The 20,388-nt window shown below is 39.3% G+C and overlaps 1 protein-coding gene and 1 pseudogene across 3 annotated transcripts; one reads left to right on the top strand and one right to left on the bottom strand.

Annotated features, from left to right (window-relative positions):
* Positions 1 to 6,433: 6,433 nt before the first annotated feature.
* Positions 6,434 to 7,095, bottom strand: LOC120433990 (annotated as a pseudogene).
* A 1,102-nt stretch (positions 7,096 to 8,197) lies between these two features.
* Positions 8,198 to 15,502, top strand: LOC116315870 (sodium-coupled monocarboxylate transporter 1-like). 3 transcript variants are annotated; one of them, XM_031734308.2, is made up of 17 exons: positions 8,198 to 8,999; positions 9,370 to 9,489; positions 9,668 to 9,712; positions 9,839 to 9,890; positions 9,983 to 10,050; positions 10,880 to 10,918; positions 11,384 to 11,499; positions 11,615 to 11,755; positions 12,203 to 12,332; positions 12,436 to 12,524; positions 12,662 to 12,771; positions 13,284 to 13,351; positions 13,523 to 13,609; positions 14,441 to 14,655; positions 14,781 to 14,878; positions 14,979 to 15,067; positions 15,150 to 15,502. In XM_031734308.2, exons 1-17 carry the CDS (start codon positions 8,775 to 8,777, stop codon positions 15,249 to 15,251), a joined length of 1,794 nt encoding a protein of 597 aa, XP_031590168.2. In that variant the 5' UTR covers positions 8,198 to 8,774; the 3' UTR covers positions 15,252 to 15,502. The 3 variants fall into 3 exon arrangements, with proteins under 3 accessions (XP_031590168.2, XP_031590167.2, XP_039456897.1); XM_031734307.2 differs by having other exon boundaries at positions 8,199 to 8,999; positions 9,668 to 9,733; XM_039600963.1 differs by lacking the exons at positions 9,370 to 9,489; positions 9,668 to 9,712; positions 9,839 to 9,890; positions 9,983 to 10,050 and having other exon boundaries at positions 8,200 to 8,999.
* The last annotated feature ends 4,886 nt before the right edge of the window (positions 15,503 to 20,388 follow it).

Here is a 20,388-nt window from a genome sequence, read left to right on the forward strand (position 1 = left end):
TGCTCTATGTTGGTACAGGGCATTGAAGATGATAACAGTGGGTGGATTATATTCTTAAACTTAGTTACAGCACTTTCAGAAAGACATCTACTGTGATAAAGTCTACTCTCCGCTGCTGTGTAATCAATTATTGTAAATGTAAATGTTATCAGGAAATGATCAGACAGCAGAGGGTTTTCAGGAAACACTGTTAAATGTTCAGTTTCTATGCCATATGTTAAAACAAGATCTAATTCTATGTTCTATGTTCCCATTCTAATTTTAACTGGACACAAATAACATGATTTGCCCCAAAACCATGATTTGGCAAAAAAATACCATGATTTGGCACAAATACGATGATATTGCAGAAATACTATGATTGGGTACAAATACTATGATTTGGCACAAGTACTATGAATAAGTACAAATACTATGATTTGGCAGAAATACTATGATTTAGCAGAAATACTATGTTTTAACATAAATAATATCTTTTGACAGAAATTTCTGCTAAAAGGTACTATTTCTGCTTTTTAGCAGAAATACTGTAATTTTGCATAAACACTATGATTTGGGATAAATACTATGATTTGGCAGATATACTATATTCAGCAAATATACTATAACATAACAGACATTCCTCCACTTAGTAGTAATCTCATAACATAAAATAAATATTATGGTTCTGCCCCAAAACCATGATTTGGCACAAATACCATGATTTTTCAAAAATACTATGATTTAGCAGAAATACTATGATTGAGCAGAAGTACTAAGATGTAGTAGAAGTACTTTGATTTAGCACAAATACTATTATGGAGGAGTAATACTTTAACATGGGAGAAATATTGATACTCACACACACATACACAGAGAGCAAAGTGTACAGGGGCTGTTAAGAGTCTGTGCTTGGTATATCTAGGTCAGCTAAATTGGCTGCACCTGCTGTAATCAGCCCTTACACACACAGACACAGAGAGAGCTATGGGTTTTCTTCAGTGTATTTCTCACATTCAGGATTCCCCTTGAACAAATGGCCATAATTTGCTAACCGTAGGAGATAGAACGGTCATTCTGACACCATTTTGTTCAGAAGAGATGGGGGAATCTGGAGGTCTTCATAATTCAGAGATAAAATATAAATTATTAAAGATATATGACTTGTAATACACTGTAACTGAGTAGAGGCAAAGCAAAACTGCCTTGACTTGCCCTCAAACAACGTTTTCTAACTCTAAATCTATATGGAGCATCAAAATCATTCTTTCACCGTAAGAAACAGCAGGCTTTGGTGAACAGTCATGGCAATTTTCAGGTCTCTGTTGAAATCAATCAAAAAGATATGACGAGAGAAAAAAGTGCCTCATTTCCAGAGTTTGAAATCTGAAGAAATCTGAGCGAGGGAAAAATTTCCTATCCTGAAACAAGTGTAATTCATGGCCAAACGGTAATAGGTGAGGAAAAAAATTCTTGAATTGTGAGCATCAGGGATGTCTGAAGATATATTGGCACAAGCGTCATGTCTCAACTTTGTTTCGTTAAGGAGATATGACGATTTGAAAATGCCTCTCATTAGAGAATTCCAGCGCTGATTTTGAAGAAACTCTCCATTGAGTTTCTATGGAGAGTTTTGAGACTTTATGTTACTCTGAGGAGATTTGCAAAAATCTATAAGTCCCACAACAATGATAGTGACATTTTCTGAAAGCCAGCAAAAATACCTACGTTTTGATGTATAATTTGTGGGGCTTGAGTGGAAATTGAGCGAGTAGCAAGAAGTTGTTCAGACATGAAGAGAAAACTCAGAAAGGACGAGTGCACACTCTGAGTTAATTGCATAGCAACCATAACAACACATGTATTTTCTGAAAAATCACAATTTTGCAACTGAAAACTTAAAGAGGTATAAAATTAAAATGGTAGAAGATCTGAAAAAGCTGAATCATTCAGGAATAGCCCAATAGTCTGAGAACATTTTAAAGTTTGAATGGAGTTTCTAGGTGAAAGTATGACAAAGTAGTTAAGTTTCAAAAACAAGTAAGTTTTAGCAGAATTGTGGAAGTTTTCCATTCATTTCAATGGGACAAATTAAAGGAAAAAGTGTAATATTTTAAAAGTATAATAGTAATAAACACCAAAAGTCATAGCACACATTAGCAGAAAGAGCAGAACAGTATAGAGTTTGAACGGAGAAAATCGGCTGAAAACTGAGGCAGTAGATAGACGGCAAAAAACGTACGGAAGTCCTAAGAATAATAAAGAACTAGAAAAATTTGCATTTCCTGCGAAAAAATGCTGTGTGGATGCCTTTAACGCTGAAGCTGTCTGCTGAAAAGCTGAAAAAGATGAAAAGTTGCAAAAGTTGTATGGTGGTGAAAAAAAGAGTTTTGCGCTGAGCAGGATTCGAACCTGGCCCTCCTGGACTCAAGGCAGCTACTCATCTCACTGAGCTAAACTCATTCTCTCAAAAAAGAGGAGGAGAGACTGACAATTCTGCTAAAATGAGCAGAAGCTGCTCATTTTTGTGCTGAGAAGAGGCAAAAAAAAGCTGAAAAGTTTGCAGAAAAGAGATAAATCAGCAGAATATCTGCAGAAAAGAGGTAGAACAAAAGAAAACTGAAAACAGGTTTTGCCATGACCGGGATTTGAACCTGGCCGTTTTGGTCTCAAGGCAGCTGCTCATCTCACTGAACCAAACTCATTCTCGCAAAACAAGAGATGGAGAAAGGGGCAATTTTGCTAAATGAGCAGAAGCTGCTGAGAATTGTGCTGAGAAGAAGTGAAAAGGCTGAAAATTTTGCAGAAAAGAGGTGAATCAGCAGAATTTCTGCAGAAAAGAGGTAAAGAAGCAATAAGTTGCGCTGAAAAGAGATGAATCAGCAGAATTTATGCTCAAAAGAGTTTTTTTCTGAAAACAGCTGAGATTTGTGCTGATAAGAGGTGAAAGGGCTGAAAACTTTGCAGAACAGGTGAATCAGCAGAATTTCTGCTAAAAGAGGTAAAGAAGCAGAAAGTTGCGCTGAAAAGAGATGAATCAGCAGAATTTCTGCTCAAAAGAGTTTTTTCTGAAAACAGCTGAGATTTGTGCTGATAAGAGGTGAAAATTCTGAAATTTCTGCTGAAAAGAGTTCTGCAGAACTCTTTTCAAAAATTCTGCTGAAAAGAGTTTTTTTGAAAACAGCTGAAAAAGCTGGGATTTGTGCTGAAAAGTGGTGAAAAAACTGAAAATTTTGCTGAAAAGGGGTGGAAAAGCTGAAATTTGTGTTGAAAAGAGTTAAAAAAGTTTAACTGTTAACTGAAAGAAATGTTGCCATAAGCGGGATTTGAACCTGGCCGTTTTGGTCTCAAGGCAGCTGCTCATCTCACTGAACCAAACTCATTCTCGCAAAAACAAGAGATGGAGAAAGGGGCAATTTTGCTAAATGAGCAGAAGCTGCTGAGAATTGTGCTGAGAAGAAGTGAAAAGGCTGAAAATTTTGCAGAAAAGAGGTGAATCAGCAGAATTTCTGCAGAAAAGAGGTAAAGAAGCAATAAGTTGCGCTGAAAAGAGATGAATCAGCAGAATTTATGCTCAAAAGAGTTTTTTTCTGAAAACAGCTGAGATTTGTGCTGATAAGAGGTGAAAGGGCTGAAAACTTTGCAGAACAGGTGAATCAGCAGAATTTCTGCTAAAAAGAGGTAAAGAAGCAGAAAGTTGCGCTGAAAAGAGATGAATCAGCAGAATTTCTGCTCAAAAGAGTTTTTTTCTGAAAACAGCTGAGATTTGTGCTGATAAGAGGTGAAAATTCTGAAATTTCTGCTGAAAAGAGTTCTGCAGAACTCTTTTCAAAATTCTGCTGAAAAGAGTTTTTTTTCTGAAAACAGCTGAAAAAGCTGGGATTTGTGCTGAAAAGTGGTGAAAAAACTGAAAATTTTGCTGAAAAGGGGTGGAAAAGCTGAAATTTGTGTTGAAAAGAGTTAAAAAAGTTTAACTGTTAACTGAAAGAAATGTTGCCATAAGCGGGATTTGAACCCGGGCCTCCCAGTCTGAGAACGGCTGCTCATCTCACTGAGCTAAAACACGGCTCAACCGGGCAAGGAAAACTAGTGACCCCACTGATAATGTGCAAAAATGGGCAAAAAATATTGCAAAAAAAAATTCAATATCTCAAAAGTATAGAAGTTATGAGCACCAAAAGTCATAGCACACATTAGCAGAAAGAGCAGAATTTTTTAAAGTTTGAACTGAGAAAATCGGCTGAAAACTGAGGCAGTAGTTAAGCGGCAAAAAGTGTACGGAAACCCCAAGAATAATAAAGAACTAGAAAAATTTGCATTTCCTGCGAAAATGCTGTGTGGATGCCTTAATGCTGAAGCTGTCTGCTCAAAAACTGAAAAAGATGAAAAGTTGCAAAAAGTTGTATGGTGGTGAAAAAAAAAAAAAATACCGCCCTGAGCAGGATTTGAACCTGGCCATCCAGGGCTCAAGCCAGCCACTCATCTCACTGAGCTAAACTCACTCTGACAAAGAAGAGGTGGAGAGACTGACCATTCTGCTGAAATGAGCAGAAGCTGCTGAGAATTGTGCTGATAAGAGGAGAAAAGGCTGAAAATTTTGCAGAAAAGAGGTTAATCAGCAGAATTTCTGCTGGAAAAAGGTAAAGAAGCAGAAAGTTGTACTGAAAAGACATGAATCAGCAGAATTGGTTGCTCAAAAGTGTTTTTTCTGAAAACAGCTGAGATTTGTGCTAATAAGAGGTGAAAAGGCTGAAAAATTTGCAGAAGAGGTGAATAAGCAGAATTTGGCCTTAAAAGAGGTGAAAATTCTGCTGAAAAGAGTTCAATCAGCAGAATTTCTGCTGAAAAGAGTTCTGCAGAACTCTTTTCAGAATTCTGCTGAAAAGAGGTTTTTGCTGAAAACAGCAGAAAAAGCTGGGATTTGTGCTGAAAAGTGGTGAAAAAACTGAAAATTTTGCTGAAAAGGGGTGAAAAAGCTGAAATTGAGTTAAAAAAAGTTTAACTGTTAACTGAAAGAAATGTTGCCATAAGCGGGATTTGAACCCGGGCCTCCCAGTCTGAGAACGGATGCTCATCTCACTGAGCTAAAACACAGCGCAACCGGGCAAGGAAAACTAGTGACCAGACTGATAATGTGGCAGAAATGGGCAAAAAATATTGCATAAAAAAATCAATATCTCAAAAAGTATAGAACTTATGATTACCAAAAGATATAGCGCACATTAGCAGAAAGAGCAGAATTTTTTAAAGTTTGAACTGAGAAAATCGGCTGAAAACTGAGGCAGTAGTTAAGCGGCAAAAAACGTATGGAAGCAACTAGAATAAAGTAGAATAAAGAATAAAGAGAAACAGGAACTCAATAGTGTGGAAGCCCTTTGAGGGCATCCACACAATAAAGAGAAACAGGAAAACAATTGTGTGGAAGCCCTTTAGGGCATCCACACAATAAAGAGAAACAGGAACTCAATAGTGTGGAAGCCCTTTGAGGGCATCCACACAATAAAGAGAAACAGGAAAACAATAGTGTGGAAGCCCTTTTAGGGCATCCACACAATAAAGAGAAACAGGAACTCAATAGTGTGGAAGCCCTTTTAGGGCATCCACACAATAAAGAATAAAGAGAAACAGGAACTCAATAGTGTGGAAGCCCTTTTAGGGCATCCACACAATAAAGAGAAACAGGAACTCAATAGTGTGGAAGCCCTTTGAGGGCATCCACACAATTAAAACAGTGGCCTTAGGTACAAAATATCAATGACAGTGATGATCGCTTTGCAACACCCAGAGATGAGGTTTTCATTTCCCTTTCAGAGGCAACCTTATGTAGTGAAGTAGATTCTGGGTTAGGATGTTACATGATGTCCATAAACGCATCACTGACACACACCTTCCCAGCCGACAATTACCCGGCTATAAGAAACAGCTGTGCTGCACTACTGAGAGAAGGCATTTGGCATATCTGGTAGGGAGTATGTCGTTTTAATCATCGTTGGTAATAAAGTGTTTTAATTAGTTATGTTACTGTCTCACCCCTGCTACCCTAGGTGTCTTTTGATCTTATAGTTATATGTTTTAGTAGTTTCTCTTAATAAACTTTTGAATTGTAAACTTCCTTTGTCTCACCTCTGCCATTAAATAACGAGTCTGTGGGCTTTGGTAGCCAGTGCAATTCTTTCATTGGCTAGAGAAATCTTTCCTGGGGGTGTAACGTCCTCCCCCAGGTGGCGTTGTCACTATTTTAGTAACCGTCCCCGGTTATTTCTCATTCGCGACACCACACTTAGTTGAGTTTAATAAAGGAGCAGCTGTTGGAAATTCTGTTCTTTGTTTTGGACTCGGTAGGTGTTAAAAGGTGTGTTTGTGAACCCGAAAGGCTGATAAATCACCGATTATCACATGTCCACTGCTTGCACTGTAATCCAGGAAAACCACTTGGAGCTAGCAGTGTGTGCTATTATTTTTCAGGTTCTTAATATCTCTTTGTCATGGCCCGATATTTTCGAAGGAAATACGGAGCTTCTAGCTCCTTAATGAGGGTATTCACGGCCGAGATACAGGAGCTTGTTTGGAGATCAGAGACACACTTTTAAAGCTCTGCAGCATTGCACACCACCCAGTCCTGTCTGTTTTAACACCAGTTTACTTACATTTTTGTACAGCCTGATAACTTCAGTTTTTAAAGGGTTGGAGAAAAGGAGAAAGTGAAGGCCAGGAGAGAGAGCACACAGAAACCATTACACAACATTAAGTTTAGCTTAGTAGAAAGTAAAATTAAAAAGTAGTCATAAAAATACACTCAGGTAAACTACAGATACCCGAAAGTTGTACTTAAGTACAGTAACAAAGTATTTGTACTTTGTTACTTCCCACCTCTGGGCCACATAGTTTACTTAACGCAGCTTGTTTCCCAGCTGTTTCCATCACTTAAATGATAATTGTCAAATGTTAAGTACATGATTTGCAGACATTTTAATAACTTTTATTAAACTCAGCACAGTCTCATCAATCATCAACACACCTGATCAAGCCAAATGTCACACTGACCGACAGACAATTGCTTCAGATCTCCAGAGCGCTGAGTACGTACCTGATCTGTTCACAGTACATGGTGTACATGATTAACTCTGTCCATTGAGCACTGGTATGTGACTGAGGTTAAAGCTGAATTAGTTAATAAATCTTCATGATTAAAATGTCAGTTGTTACACGATGTTGTTGCAGGTTGTGGTATCGGAGTGTTGTGTGTTTCTATGGCTGGCCTGCCATCACTTATGGGACTACTTGCTCAGGTAGTGAGAATCTGTTGATACAAGTCACAACATGAAAATGCATAAATCTTAAATGTGGCCTGCCAAACACATGAACTTCTTAAACATGTGTGTTTATATAAAGCATTTAAGGTTTCACTTCAGATGTCTCTCACAGGCAAGAACGATCATCGGTGGGGTCAGTGGAAGTCCTATGTTTGGTCTGTTTGTGTTGGGTATCCTGTGTCCATTTGCCAGCTCCACGGTACAGCTGAGACTTTTTCCTCCTGCTTTGATTTCATTACATGTGAATGATCAGATAATCATGACAGAACTGCTGCAGACAGATTGAGGCTGCATTCAAAAACATTGAGCCAACTTAAATGTTGAGTCATTTGGGAAACGTCTCTCTAAGTTAACAAGTGACTTGCTCATTTAAAATGAATTTGACTCGTAGTCATCCATTTCTTCCACTTATACACTGAGGGTCACGGTTGGGCTGGAGCCCATTCCAGTTGTCGTAGGATCACAGTAAAAATAAAAACTGACTGAATGATTCTTAGCACCTGCTGGGGTTATTAAACCCTAAACAACCAGAACAAAGATGGGAAGGGAAAGGTGGGACTCATAAAAACCATCAAATGAAATGCAAGAGTGAACTTTATTGTTATTTGTACCAGCATCCAGCATTACACCCTGCACAGTGAGAAACTAAAACAACCGCTTCACGTGTGGAAAGGTACAACACCAGGGAGTCGACTAATCACTAAACAGAAGAGGCAGTTTATGAAACTCTTATCAGCCACTTAAAATTTATTGTTATTACTGTGGACTCACTATAAAATAAACAAAACAAAACAAAACAAAAACTAAATCTGACATTTCTATTGAGAATGAGAAACAAACAAAAAGAGGAAGGTTTCTGTCATTTAATTGTTTATCTCTTACGTTGGTGTATAATATGAATGGTCATGGTGAACATCTTTATCAGGAAAAACTGTGAAACTTATGAAAATACAGTTAAAATTTCAAATTTATGCTGCTCACATTTCCTAAAGATATCCAGTGGGGCAGAGTCTTTTGGCCCACGGGCCCTATGTTTGGCACCTTTAGTTTATAGGATTACTTTTACTGGTGAAGCACAGTGGTCAAAGAGCACGTCCCTGTCCCTGTCTGACATCCACCAGCCACAGCACAAGAAAGAGGTCCGTTAAACATGCATCCAGGTTTTCTGACAGTTTTCTAGTGGGGGCGGCACAAAGCGCATTCCAAGAAAGAGGACACAAAGCAATAAGCTGTCAGTGTATAACATACAGTTATAACGCAAGTTTAATGTGAATGTGTTCACACTCTAAATTCTAAACTGTATTCATTAACTTGGAGTGTCAGCTTAACCTGAAAAGACGCGTGCGCGCACAGCCTGGAGTAATTTATCTTACAGTTCAATAGAGTACCTGGAGGTGATGACACCGCCTTTCCAGTGATCTACAGAGCACGGCCCGATAAACACTTTAGCTTTATTTCAGTTTTGCTCCGGCTTGTGATAAAATGTCCGGGGATGCTCACTTGCTCGTGGCAGCAGACTATGTGGTGTTTGCTGTCGTTCTGCTCCTGTCTGCTGCTGTTGGTTTTTATTACGCCTGGAGAAGCAGGAAACAAGGAACCTCCAGGGACTTTTTAACTGGGGGCCGAAAACTCAATGCCCTGGCTGTCTCCATGTCCCTCACTGCCAGCTACATGTCATCCGTCACTGTGCTGTCCAACCCAGCCGAGGTAACGTGTCGGGACTGTCCTGGATCTGCACTCAGCTTCCTCAGCGCACAAACATTTATTCAGAGCTTAAATTAGAATTTTACAAAATGCGTAAAACTGTAATTTCTGTGCATTCGAAGACCGCTGGAGTCCGCTAACCGAGCTTTACTTTGAGTACACTGCTTTCAATTTCAAACAAATCAATAACGAATTTAAAGTTTTCGTGTTACTCACCGAAGTTCAGCACTGTTCATATTTTGCTCCAAAGCGCGTTCAGTATCAGCAGCACCCGGTGAAGAAACACCACCACCTGTGTTAAGCGTCGCTGTTCTTTATTTGATACTGTTTTGCTATTTTGTGTTTCCATAAATCTTTTTCAACCTGTCCGTAGGTGTATCGCTATGGAGCCATATTTGGCTATTTAAGTATTTCCTATGTATTAGCAGTGGTGTACACATCCGAGGTCTTTCTCCCAGTTTTCTACAGACTGGCCATCAACAGCACATATGAGGTAACTGTGGTTTTGTTTTCAGCATTATTTTAGCTATATTTTAAACTGTTGGCTGGGCTACACCTGTCATTAAGTGTTCAAAGTACTTGCTTTGCCTCTGAATTGGAGAGCATGAGGGGAACTAGAAGTCTGATGTATCAGTATCAATATGCGTCTTTTTTGTCTGGTCTCTGCCAAGTATCTGGAGCTGCGTTTCAGCAGAGCCACCCGTCTCCTGGCAATGGTGATCTTCTTTTTTAACGCAGTAAGAAGCCAGTGGTTCAATCCTTGCAGTGCTTTGACTTCTGCACATAAAACTACATTGGTATCAGCAGAGACATTTTTGTGACTGTCCAACTCTTTGCCACAGTTGCTCTACACTGGACTTGTAATTTATGCTCCAGCTCTGGCTTTGAACCAAGGTATGTCAGCTCGAGTTTCCAGCAGTCAAGTTCGTGAAGGGATCTTGTATGAGAGTGTTTTCCCCGTTAATGCATTTCCCCTCTCTTTGCAGTGACTGGTATGAACCTGTGGGGTGGGATTATTTCGACAGCCACTGTTTGTACTTTGTATTGTGCACTGGTTAGTAAAACATTTATTACATATGACACACAGACTGCAGTGCATCACATTGTCAATCTGACCTCACCGAGCATCACTATGTGAGGAACCTTAAGAGACCCCCACTTTCACATTCAGCAGAGATAAAATTAGAATTTTTACATTTTCCTAAAATTCACGAGGTCCCCTTCCCATTTACTCTTTAAAACAAAATACCTCTCAGTTAAAATCACCTCTGATTTCTTGACGTTTTCATTTGGATGATTTAATTCAAATCATTTGTTTTGTTGCATGAAAAGTATGTGCTCATTTTTTTAAATTTGATGTTTTCACATGCAATCTCTAAGGGTCAAAAGTTGGAACCGTCATTACATAATGTGTTGCGTCACCTGGTGTTTTTCTAAAAGTCTGCAAACATTTGAAAGCTTAGAAACCAGTTGCTGTAGTTTACAGAGCACAATGTTTTCTCATTCATGGGTGATCTAGGACTTCAGCTTTTCAACAGTCTCCACAAAAAAAATGTGACTCTTCAGATCACAGGACAAATTTTTACTTTGCTCCACTGCAGATTAAACAGAGGTATACAGTTATCTGTGGATGCATTAGTTGTTATTAATCTCTGGCTCTTTTCCATAGCTTCTTTTGTGCTGTCCTGTTGTTATTTGGCCCCATATAGATGAAATTGAATTCATTTGAATGCAGTAATAAACTGTATTTATTGACAGCGCTTACTGAAAATGTTCTACTACAGAATACGGTCACATATTTCCAAATTATGGATTCTGTTGATACATACAGCTTCCTAACCATTTTCACAGAGATTTGTCATGTTTTGTGGTGTTTGTTACAGGGTGGCCTGAAAGCTGTGGTGTGGACAGATGTTGTTCAGGTAGGGTTCTGGATAAAATAAAATGAAAAAAGTACACAACAACATGCTCACACAACATGCCCCCCAAACAGTTGTGGTAGATGGCTGCCCCTCCCTGAGCCTGGTTCTGCTGGAGGTTTTTTCATGTTGAAAGAGTTTTTTCTTCACCCTGTCATTTGATTTCTTGTGTTTTCTCTGTATTATTGTAGGGTCTCTACCTTACAGTGTAATGTGCCTTCAAGCAACTTTTGTTGTGACTTGGAACTATATAAATATATGCCATATGCTATATAAGTAAAACTGAATTAAATTGCAATCAGGTTTCAGTCTAATTTTATCAACGGCACAACCACTTTTGACTCATGTCTTGAGTCTTTGCAGTATTCATCTAAATTAGCAAGAATTTTATAACTGGATCCAAAATCTGTCAACATAGTTACAGAATACAGATCTGCCAACCAAACAAATCTCTGATTTTTCTTCTAGATCGGAATAATGTTTGCAGGCTACATGTCTGTTATAATCAAATGTGTGATCTTAAAAGGAGGAATCTCCACTATCTTGTCAGATGCCCAAGAAGGAGGAAGAATTAACTTTGTGGAGTGAGTATGTGTGTGTGTGTGTGTGTGTGTGTGTGTGTGTGTGTGTGTGTGTGTGTGTGTGTGTGTGTGTGTGTGTGTGTTATACTAATATCATGCTTTTATTGTGTAATCCCAGCTTTGACATAAACCCTCTGAGAAGACACACTTTTTGGACACTAGTCATCGGAGGGACTTTTGGTTGGAGTGCAGTTTATGGGACCTACCAACCTCAAGTTCAGAGATACAACTCCTGCAAGACCATTAAACATGCCAGACTGTGAGTGATTCAAAGGAATTTATTCATTCCTGCCTATTTAGTGTTGAAAACAGAAACTAATCAGGCAGGGCACAGATGACCAGCAAGCTTAAACCAAGATTCTTGTTGCGGTGAGGCAACAGTGATAACCATTGAACTGTTTTAATGCAGAATTCTCGCAAATACAATGTATAGGTACAAATTATTACAGGTTCCTCATAGTAATAATTTAAGAAAACAACGAAATATGACACGTCTATTTCTACATCTATGTAAATTCTGATTCATCCAAAGTAACTACATTGGTGGGGTTTGCTGGCAAATGACGTTCTTATCATAAACTTGGAAAAGATAGCTAAGATAAATGATGACATCATCAGCATACAGTGATACCAAATATAATCTCGTTTGCTGTGCTACACTGATTTTTGTATGCATATTTGACTTTTTCGTGTTGTGTGTTTTCAGAGCTCTGTTCATCAACGTGTTAGGCCTAGCTTGCACCCTGACATCATCAGTGATTTCAGGGCTGTGCCTTTACTCGTTCTATAAGAACTGTGACCCATGGAAAGCTGGACAGGTTTCTTCACCTGATCAGGTACACATAAACAAAGAAACCACAGGATGTACCAACAGTGCCACTGTTTTTATTCAAGTTATTTTTGTGATCTTTCAATAAAAATCTTTTCTTTCCTTTACAGCTGTTGCCTTATTTGGTGATGGATATCTTGGCAGATCACCAAGGCCTTCCAGGACTATTTTTTGCTGCAGTATATAGTGCCTCTCTGAGGTTCATACAACATAAGTTGTTATATTTTTATTCATCTGGTCCCACTGATGCATGTCACATTTAAAGCTGTGCCACATTTAAAGTCTCAGTAATGTCAGTTACTCCAAAGTAACCATGGTTCATTTCTTCATGTTCAGCACAGTTTCTACTTCAATCAACGCAATGGCTGCAGTGACCATGGAGGACCTGATCAAACCACGCATTAAACTATCTGAGAAAAAGCTTCTCTTAATCTCCAAAGGGCTGAGTAAATAATGAGTTATCTGTTGTTTGTTTATAATATACAGTGGGGAAAAAGAGTATTTAGTCAGCCACCAATTGTGCAAAAGAGGCCTGTAATTTTCACCATAGCTATACCTCAACTATGAGAGACAAAATGAGAAAACCTTGTGAAGATTTACAGAAAACGTTTGACCCCTGTCATTGCCAACAAAGAGTATATAACAAAGTATTGAGATGAACTTTTGTTGTTGAGCAAATGCTTATTTTCCACCATAATTTGCAAATAAATTCTTTAAAAATCAGAAAATCTGGATTTTTTTCTCATTTTGTCTCTCATAGTTGAGGTATAGCTATGATGAAAATTACAGACCTCTCTCATATTTTTAAGTGGGAGAACTTGCAAAATTGGTGGCGGACTAAATACTTTTTTTTGCCCCACTGTAAGCTGCATGTTATGTTAGATTAAACTAATCTCTGCTTTGTGGATGCGGCTGGTAGTCAATAAAGATGTCATTTTGTGATGTGACTGTTTTGCAGGTTTATTTTTTGGAATTGTATGTGTTGCCATGGCTGGACTGGCATCACTCATGGGACATATGATGCAGGTAGAGGGATCTGTTAATGCAGAGCTGTCAATGTTTTCAGGCAAACAAATCCAGGAATGTTGTTGTTGTTTTATTAGGAAGCATGTTAGTTACACAAATAAGTACATTTTTCACCTCAGTAAATACGACCATTTTTAAAGTGTTTTTTGAGCTGCAGGTCTCTTCAAACAGGCAGTGTCCATCATTGGTGGGGTCTGTGGAGGTCCTTTACTTGGTCTGTTCAGTTTGGGTGTCCTCTGTCCATTTGTCAACTCCAAAGTAAGTCCATTCCCATTTTAGTATTTTCATTTGAAAATTTCTACCTCCAGGGATCTCAAAATGTGGCCAAAATCAGCCCTTGGTAGCATGAAAGAATCGACATTTGTATCATCGTATCAACTGTATTGCATCAACCTTTCATTGTATAACATAGTGCAGGGAGCATTTTTTTCTTATACAGTATTTACAGTATAAAAAGTCACCCTAATTAATGTTCGATGTTTAAAAAATGTTAACGGCATGAAAAAAAATAACAATTACCAAATAACTTTAAACACCAACTACAATCTTTAGATTTTTGGATTTTTTTGTTTGTGTGTTTGTTTTTACTGCATAGGTGTAAAACCCCATCAATTGACCCTGTTCAGTGGAACCAACTTGCAGGATTTTATAATTTGTTGAAATTGAGCTTATTGAGCTTATTGTTAGGATTGGATCAGGTGCTGAGCCCTCTCTTGGTTACACGGCGTTGATGGGGGCTTGCCTGTTGAGCGTTTCTTCTTCACTCACCTTTTTCCACTCTCTGTGGTTACACACCACTTTGTATCAAATCATTAGTTATTATTCATCATCTAGTTATAATCCATCTCTCTGGATTGTACGGTCTTTACCTTACAATATAAAGTGCCTCCAACCAAGTTTTGTTGTGATTTGGAACTGTATAAATAAACTCAGAAATCATCAGTTTTCTCTTACACAGTTCTGCTGTCAAACTGAAAATAATATTGAAAAATGAGTCTGAACGCTGAGTGACACTTGCCTCTGACAAACATTTTTGATTGTTGAACTATGTAATATATATTTCATGAAGCTCCTTATATTTGTCCACAGGGAGGTCTATGGGGCCTCGTAGCAGGGTTGGCTGCGGCTGTGTCTGTGACCATTGGAGAAATAATATCCCCTTCTCCTCCTGAGATGACCCGACCTCTCTCGCTGAGCACTGAGGGTTGTAACTTTTCTTCTGGTGGAAGTCTCAATTGGACTACCCCACTGCCAACAGAACCAAGCCTTTATATCGCAACCCCAGGACAGAATACTGATGACATGTAAGTGTGGTTCAGTCTGTGTTAGATCAATTAATATAATATTGCCTGGTGAGATGGAATGACCAAGCTTTCTCTTAGTATATATAAAGGGCATATGAGAAAAAACTAATCTCTCTCACCACCAGACATGTGGTTCAGTGGCACTCTCCATCCTACCTTTATTTCGTTGTCATTGGAGGTTTAACAGCTATTATTGTTGGGATAATCATCAGTCTCTTGACAGGTAAGAAAAAAAGAAAAGATTTTGCCATTGGAACTGTGATCTCATTTTCTTATTGTTTCATAACAACATTTTGTTTTTGTTCTTCCACTCATCATTTCAGGGGGATTGAGGGAGACGGTGGACCCGAGGCTTATGCTAATGAAAGAAGACACTCTTTCTTATCACCTGTTCAAACGTGTCAAAGACGGGGTACGTGCTGAAGGGCAAAGGTATCAAAAGCAACAGACTGAAGACAGGTGCTCAATTCTGCCTTGTACTTTTCCTTCCTTAGGTCATGGGAGGAACAGACAGTGTTGGTCAGCCAAACAAGGAGGATGAAATCAATAAACCTGCTGAAGAGAAATTTGACAATACCTGTGTCTCATCTTTTTAACGACCGATACAGCTGAAGAATTTCATGACAGAGCTGCTGTAAAGCTCAAATCCAGGATTGTAATCACCTGACTTCATAAAAATGAGACCAAAGGAACTGAGTTGTCAGCGAGACAATAATGTTTTTATTTTTCCAGTGATTCAGTAAAAAGTAGTAAGCACTTCAAATATCTGCTTCTGTACAATGATGATTGCATGTTTGTATTGTTTAGATTAACACGTTATTAATAAAAAGCCACATGATCAACATCATTTCAATTCAATTCAATTTTATTTATACAGCGCCAAATCACAACAACAGTCACCTCAAGGCGCTTTATATTGTAAGGTAGACCCTACAATAATACATACAGAGACAAAGCCAACAATCATATGACCCTTTATGAGCAAGCACTTTGGCGACAGTGGGAAGGAAAAACTCCCTTTTAACAGGAAGAAACCTCCGACAGAACCAGGCTCAGGGAGGGGCGGGGCCATCTGCTGTGACCGGTTGGTGTGAGAGAAGGAAAACAGGATAAAAGACACACTGTGGAAGGAATAGTCGAAATAGTTCAAACATAAGTGATCCTCTCTTTCTGGAATGTTTGAATTTCTCTGACCAGAAGGACAACGCAGACTTTGCTCACTTCATGTACCAGACACAGATGCTGAAACGTCCACAGGACACAATCCACACAAACAGGTAATGAATACATTCAAGGTAGTTTTGATGCTATTTATTACTGAGTCATAAAGTTTTTTTAGCTTTGGTTTATTAATCCAAATGTCACAAGACGACCTGACCATTGTCCTTCAGAAAGACAACAGCTCCGCATTTTGCAAAAGTTAAACATAGCACTTTAACACAACCACCTCATGACAATTGTCAAGCCCAGTGGTCATAATTTGGGCTTGTTTTCCAGCTACAGGATCCGGGCACCTTCCAGTCAGAGTCAATCATGAACTCCTCTGTATGCCAAAGTATTCAAGAGTAAGATATGAGGCCGTCTGTTTACCCGGCAGTTAAAGCTTGGACCAAATTGGGTCATGAAATAACACCAGCTAATCTATAACAGAATGGCCTAAACCAGGGGTGTCCAAACTCCGGCCCGCGGGTCCATTTTTAATTGGCCCGCAAGTAATTTTATAAATACAGGGTGGGCCATTTATATGGATACACCATAATAAATTGGGAATGGTTGGTGATATTAAAGTCCTGTTTGTGGCACATTAGTATATGTGAGGGGGACAAACTCCTCAAGATGGGTGGTGACCATGGTGGCCATTTAGAAGTCGGCCATCTTGGATACAACTTTTGTTTTTTCAATAGGAAGAGGGCCATGTGACACATCAAACTTATTGGTAATGTCACAAGAAAAACAATGGTGTGATTGGTTTCAACGTAACTTTATTCTTTCATCAGGCATCCTACACTGGTGCTGAGCGAGAGCAGATATTAAAGCAAAAGGTAGCTCTCCTGCGGGTTCAGCAACAGTATTTTTCTCGTTCTCAAAAGGTCCAGGAAAAGGCTCCAATAGCAGCTATGAGGTCGCCCAACTCATCGCAAGACATGGCGAGCCTTTTTCAGATGGAGACCTCATAAAACACGGCCTCGTTAAAGTCACCGAAATAATGTGCCCGGAAAAAGTGCAGGACTTCAACAACATCAGCATGTCCAGAAATACAGTTGTGCGACGCATTGAAGACTCGTCAGCCAACATTAAACTGCAACTGTCTGATAAAGCTGTGCTTTTGGTTTTTACTCCATCGCATGCGATCCGAGCACTGATGTCACAGACACCGCACAGCTGCTATTTTTTTGGGGGGGAGTGGACGAGAGCACGAGCGCTTTAGGTGAGTAAAAAATATATTCCACAGTACCCGTGTGTTAATGTGCAGGTACACATGCTTCAAATATCAATAATGTGCATCAGTTCTGTCACTACCCTGCTTTTGCTCACCACTTTCTTATATGCGTTTTTCTTGTTAACACACAGAGTACACACCGCTGTGCACAGCGTACGCACACGCAAAGTCAGCTGATCTCATCGGATGAAGATTTGCTCCTTGATCAAGTGACACTTGTCCGGATTTTTGGCACGAGTGGCGTCGGACCAGCACCGCAGCTGGATGGGCCGATTTACATACCCTGCGCAGCTGATACTCACCAGAATAATTTAATAAAATTATATGCACTCCTGTTATTAAGTCCAGTTCAGTCTGTTAATGTTGATAATCGTTTCAAACGAACGTTAATAGGTGTTGTTAAGAGATTTTTACATTTACTTACTTTGATAACTTTTATTTTGCTTAACTATAATTTCTTGTGAGAACATGATGTGCCTGCAACCTACAGATTAAGGAACAGAAGCATGCGTGAGGAAGTTACAAAGTAACACATTCTCAGGCAGAGACAGTTCCAACCTGAAGCTGATATGACAAAAGATACTAGTTCCTCTTGTCTTATGGATAACGGCCACTCATGCGATAACCATATCTAGAGATGTTTTTCTATTACGTATGCTCCACCTAGAGATGCTGTGTAATCTATTCTCTGCTATAAAATAAAGAACGGACTGAGGCTCTGCGCGACTTGCCTGTGTCTTGCCACGCAGTAAGCCTCGCCCATGTACATGCCATAAATTGAGTTTGTGTTTCTTGCTTCTCTAAGGTTTTTTTCCTTTGACATATTTCTTGGTCCTTCGAGCTGGATGGGAAATAACAGCTGATTGGCTGTGACTCCTAACCAGAGACCCTCAGTGCATCCTGACGCCGTGAGAAGCCGACCCTGAAGTCTGTCGACAGCCCTCTCTAGGTAGAGGTGAGAGCCCTAGAATGTGAATTCGGGTCTAGGCCAGGGTGATTTAGAACGGTCCACGGCGCTGGGGTGCAGTGAGGAGATCTCCGTCCTAACTACAGATCCTTTGGAGAGGTGAGAAACAAACTCTTTGTTTTAAAAAAAAGCGCATAGGTCTTATCCGCCGCAAGGATTAATAGCGCATTAGGCTGACCCACTGCACGGGTGCACAAAAGAGAAGCGCATAGGTCTTATCCCCCGCAAGGATTAATAGCGCATTAGGCTGACCCACTGCACGGGTGCACAAAGAGGGTAATCCGCTGTAAGGATTTAAGATGTCTAAAACTTAACTTGAAAAAGTTAAAACTGGCCTGGTCCGCCGCAAGGACCCGCGCGCGTAAAGAAACAAGAGTGAATATATGTGTTTTGTGTATGTCATTTTCTGTCTGTTGGAAGTAAACTAATTTTACAGCACAATCGCTGCTGAGTTGCTTCCAGTTGTTATTGTTATTTTATTTGCTGTAAGACGCTGAAGTACTGGTGACAAAGGAGAAGTAGGTTGGGCTCCGTCCCGTAAAACTGACACCGCTCAGCGAGTAGCTCGGAGTTGGAGGCCGTGTCAGCAACCACTCCTGAGTCTCATACCAGAGAAAGCTCTGCAGTTGTGTTGTAACAATGGGTAATCAGCCCACCAAAACTCACTGCTGACGAGCAGTGGTTGGAAAAAAAATGTCCAGGCGCCGGACAAATTAGTGCTTGTAGATGGAGAAAGCCTAAGAAAACAAAACGTCCCACTATACATTCACCCATATCAGGAAGAACATAGTAATCCCTCATCAAGTAAAAGATTAGAGATCAAAGTTTAAAAAGGGCTGGATACAGACCCAACTGAATACACATAAATACAAGAGGAATGCATAGTGGAATAAACAAAGGGTTAAATTAAATTAGAGCTTATGTATTCAAACTAATAATAGGAAAGATAACAACCTGTAAATTGGTACTAACAAATGAAACAAAATTGGGAAGACAACCAAGCTGAACGAATAGAATAAATGAAAGCAGATAATTCACACAAAACATATTAAATAAAATAGAGAAATGCATAAGGTATATTAAGGCTGTGTCATTGTTCAGCCAGGGAAAGAGTGTGGAAAAGCAAATGTCTCCAGCTTGGGAAGGTGTGAAACTGCAGGTCACATCGGCCTTTGATGGATACATAATGAAATATAAAATAATAAACTATTGTATATTAGTAGTAAAGTAGTGTATTGTAATATACTATTGCTGTTATAAAAAAGGAAAAACAAAACAATAATAACATTAATAGTGACATAATATTAATAAGAAGAGGCACCTCAGTCAGTTATGATGTGAGGTGGATAATTGTCAAAAGTAGTCTGATTCAACAACACGTTCTCACTCCCAACTCGTCAAATGTGTGACGCATGGTCAGGCTCCCTCTGCTTCACTTATCGACGCGCAGGGTACCCCCCTGGCGTCGAGAATTGACGTGCAGGGTCCTCCTATTGAATACTATGCTGCTCCCTAAACGTTGTTTATTGACGACAAGAGATTGCCGCGGAAGAGCCTGTTGTCCGTATATTTATATATTTCCGAAATCACATTGTAGTGACGTGTACTGAACACAATATATTATATAATGTAAACAACTACCTGAGAAACAGCAGATAAATTAATTATAGGCCATTACTTTTGTATCATTTATTGTATTTATGGAGGGAGAGGTGTATGCTGGGTAATGGCACGGCTAGCAACTGGGTGACTTTATTCACCCGCTTCGGCTGTTATCAGTCCATACAAGGGGCGTTATTAGCAGAAATCAGTCCCATAGATATGGGCCATCTCCACCTGCTAGATTGTTCAGAAGGTTGTTATCATCCATCCAGATGGAGGATCACTAACAGGAGCGTGGGAAGACTCCAGAATCCACTCTGGCTGGAATCCGGTGGATACAGCAGTGTTACAGGTAAGACCATTTAAACGGACGGCATTTATAAAATGACTATTAAAAGTCAGCGAGTGTCAATAATGTTAATGTGGTTATGTTAGTAATACACCGAGTGCTAATATAACAGCTTTAAGATGCATTTGTAGATATTATTACGTGTTTTACCGTCTTTATGGTGCTAGCTTAAAGTTACGGTGTAAACGTTAGCTTATATTGTAGTAAAGCTGTTACTGTTTAAACGATGTTAGCACAGAAATATTAGCTTCTGTCATGACTGATGAAGTTACTAGTTAATAAAGTTTCCAGTAAAGTGATTAATCGCAGCCACAGACTGACAGTAAATATCCCGATTAGCTTCAATGCATCTGTAATAAATATGTGCAAGTTTCA

This window comes from Oreochromis aureus, linkage group 17 (genome assembly GCF_013358895.1).
Source record: "Oreochromis aureus strain Israel breed Guangdong linkage group 17, ZZ_aureus, whole genome shotgun sequence".
NCBI lineage: Eukaryota > Metazoa > Chordata > Actinopteri > Cichliformes > Cichlidae > Oreochromis > Oreochromis aureus.

Coding starts and splice junctions, on each gene's coding strand:
- LOC116315870 (XM_031734307.2), top strand. CDS start 8,775: ATGTCCGGGGATGCTCACTTGCTCGTGGCAGCAGACTATGTGGTGTTT. Junction 11,500..11,614: donor GGAAGAATTAACTTTGTGGA/GTGAGTATGTGT, acceptor GTGTAATCCCAG/CTTTGACATAAACCCTCTGA. Junction 12,772..13,283: donor CTTAATCTCCAAAGGGCTGA/GTAAATAATGAG, acceptor ACTGTTTTGCAG/GTTTATTTTTTGGAATTGTA.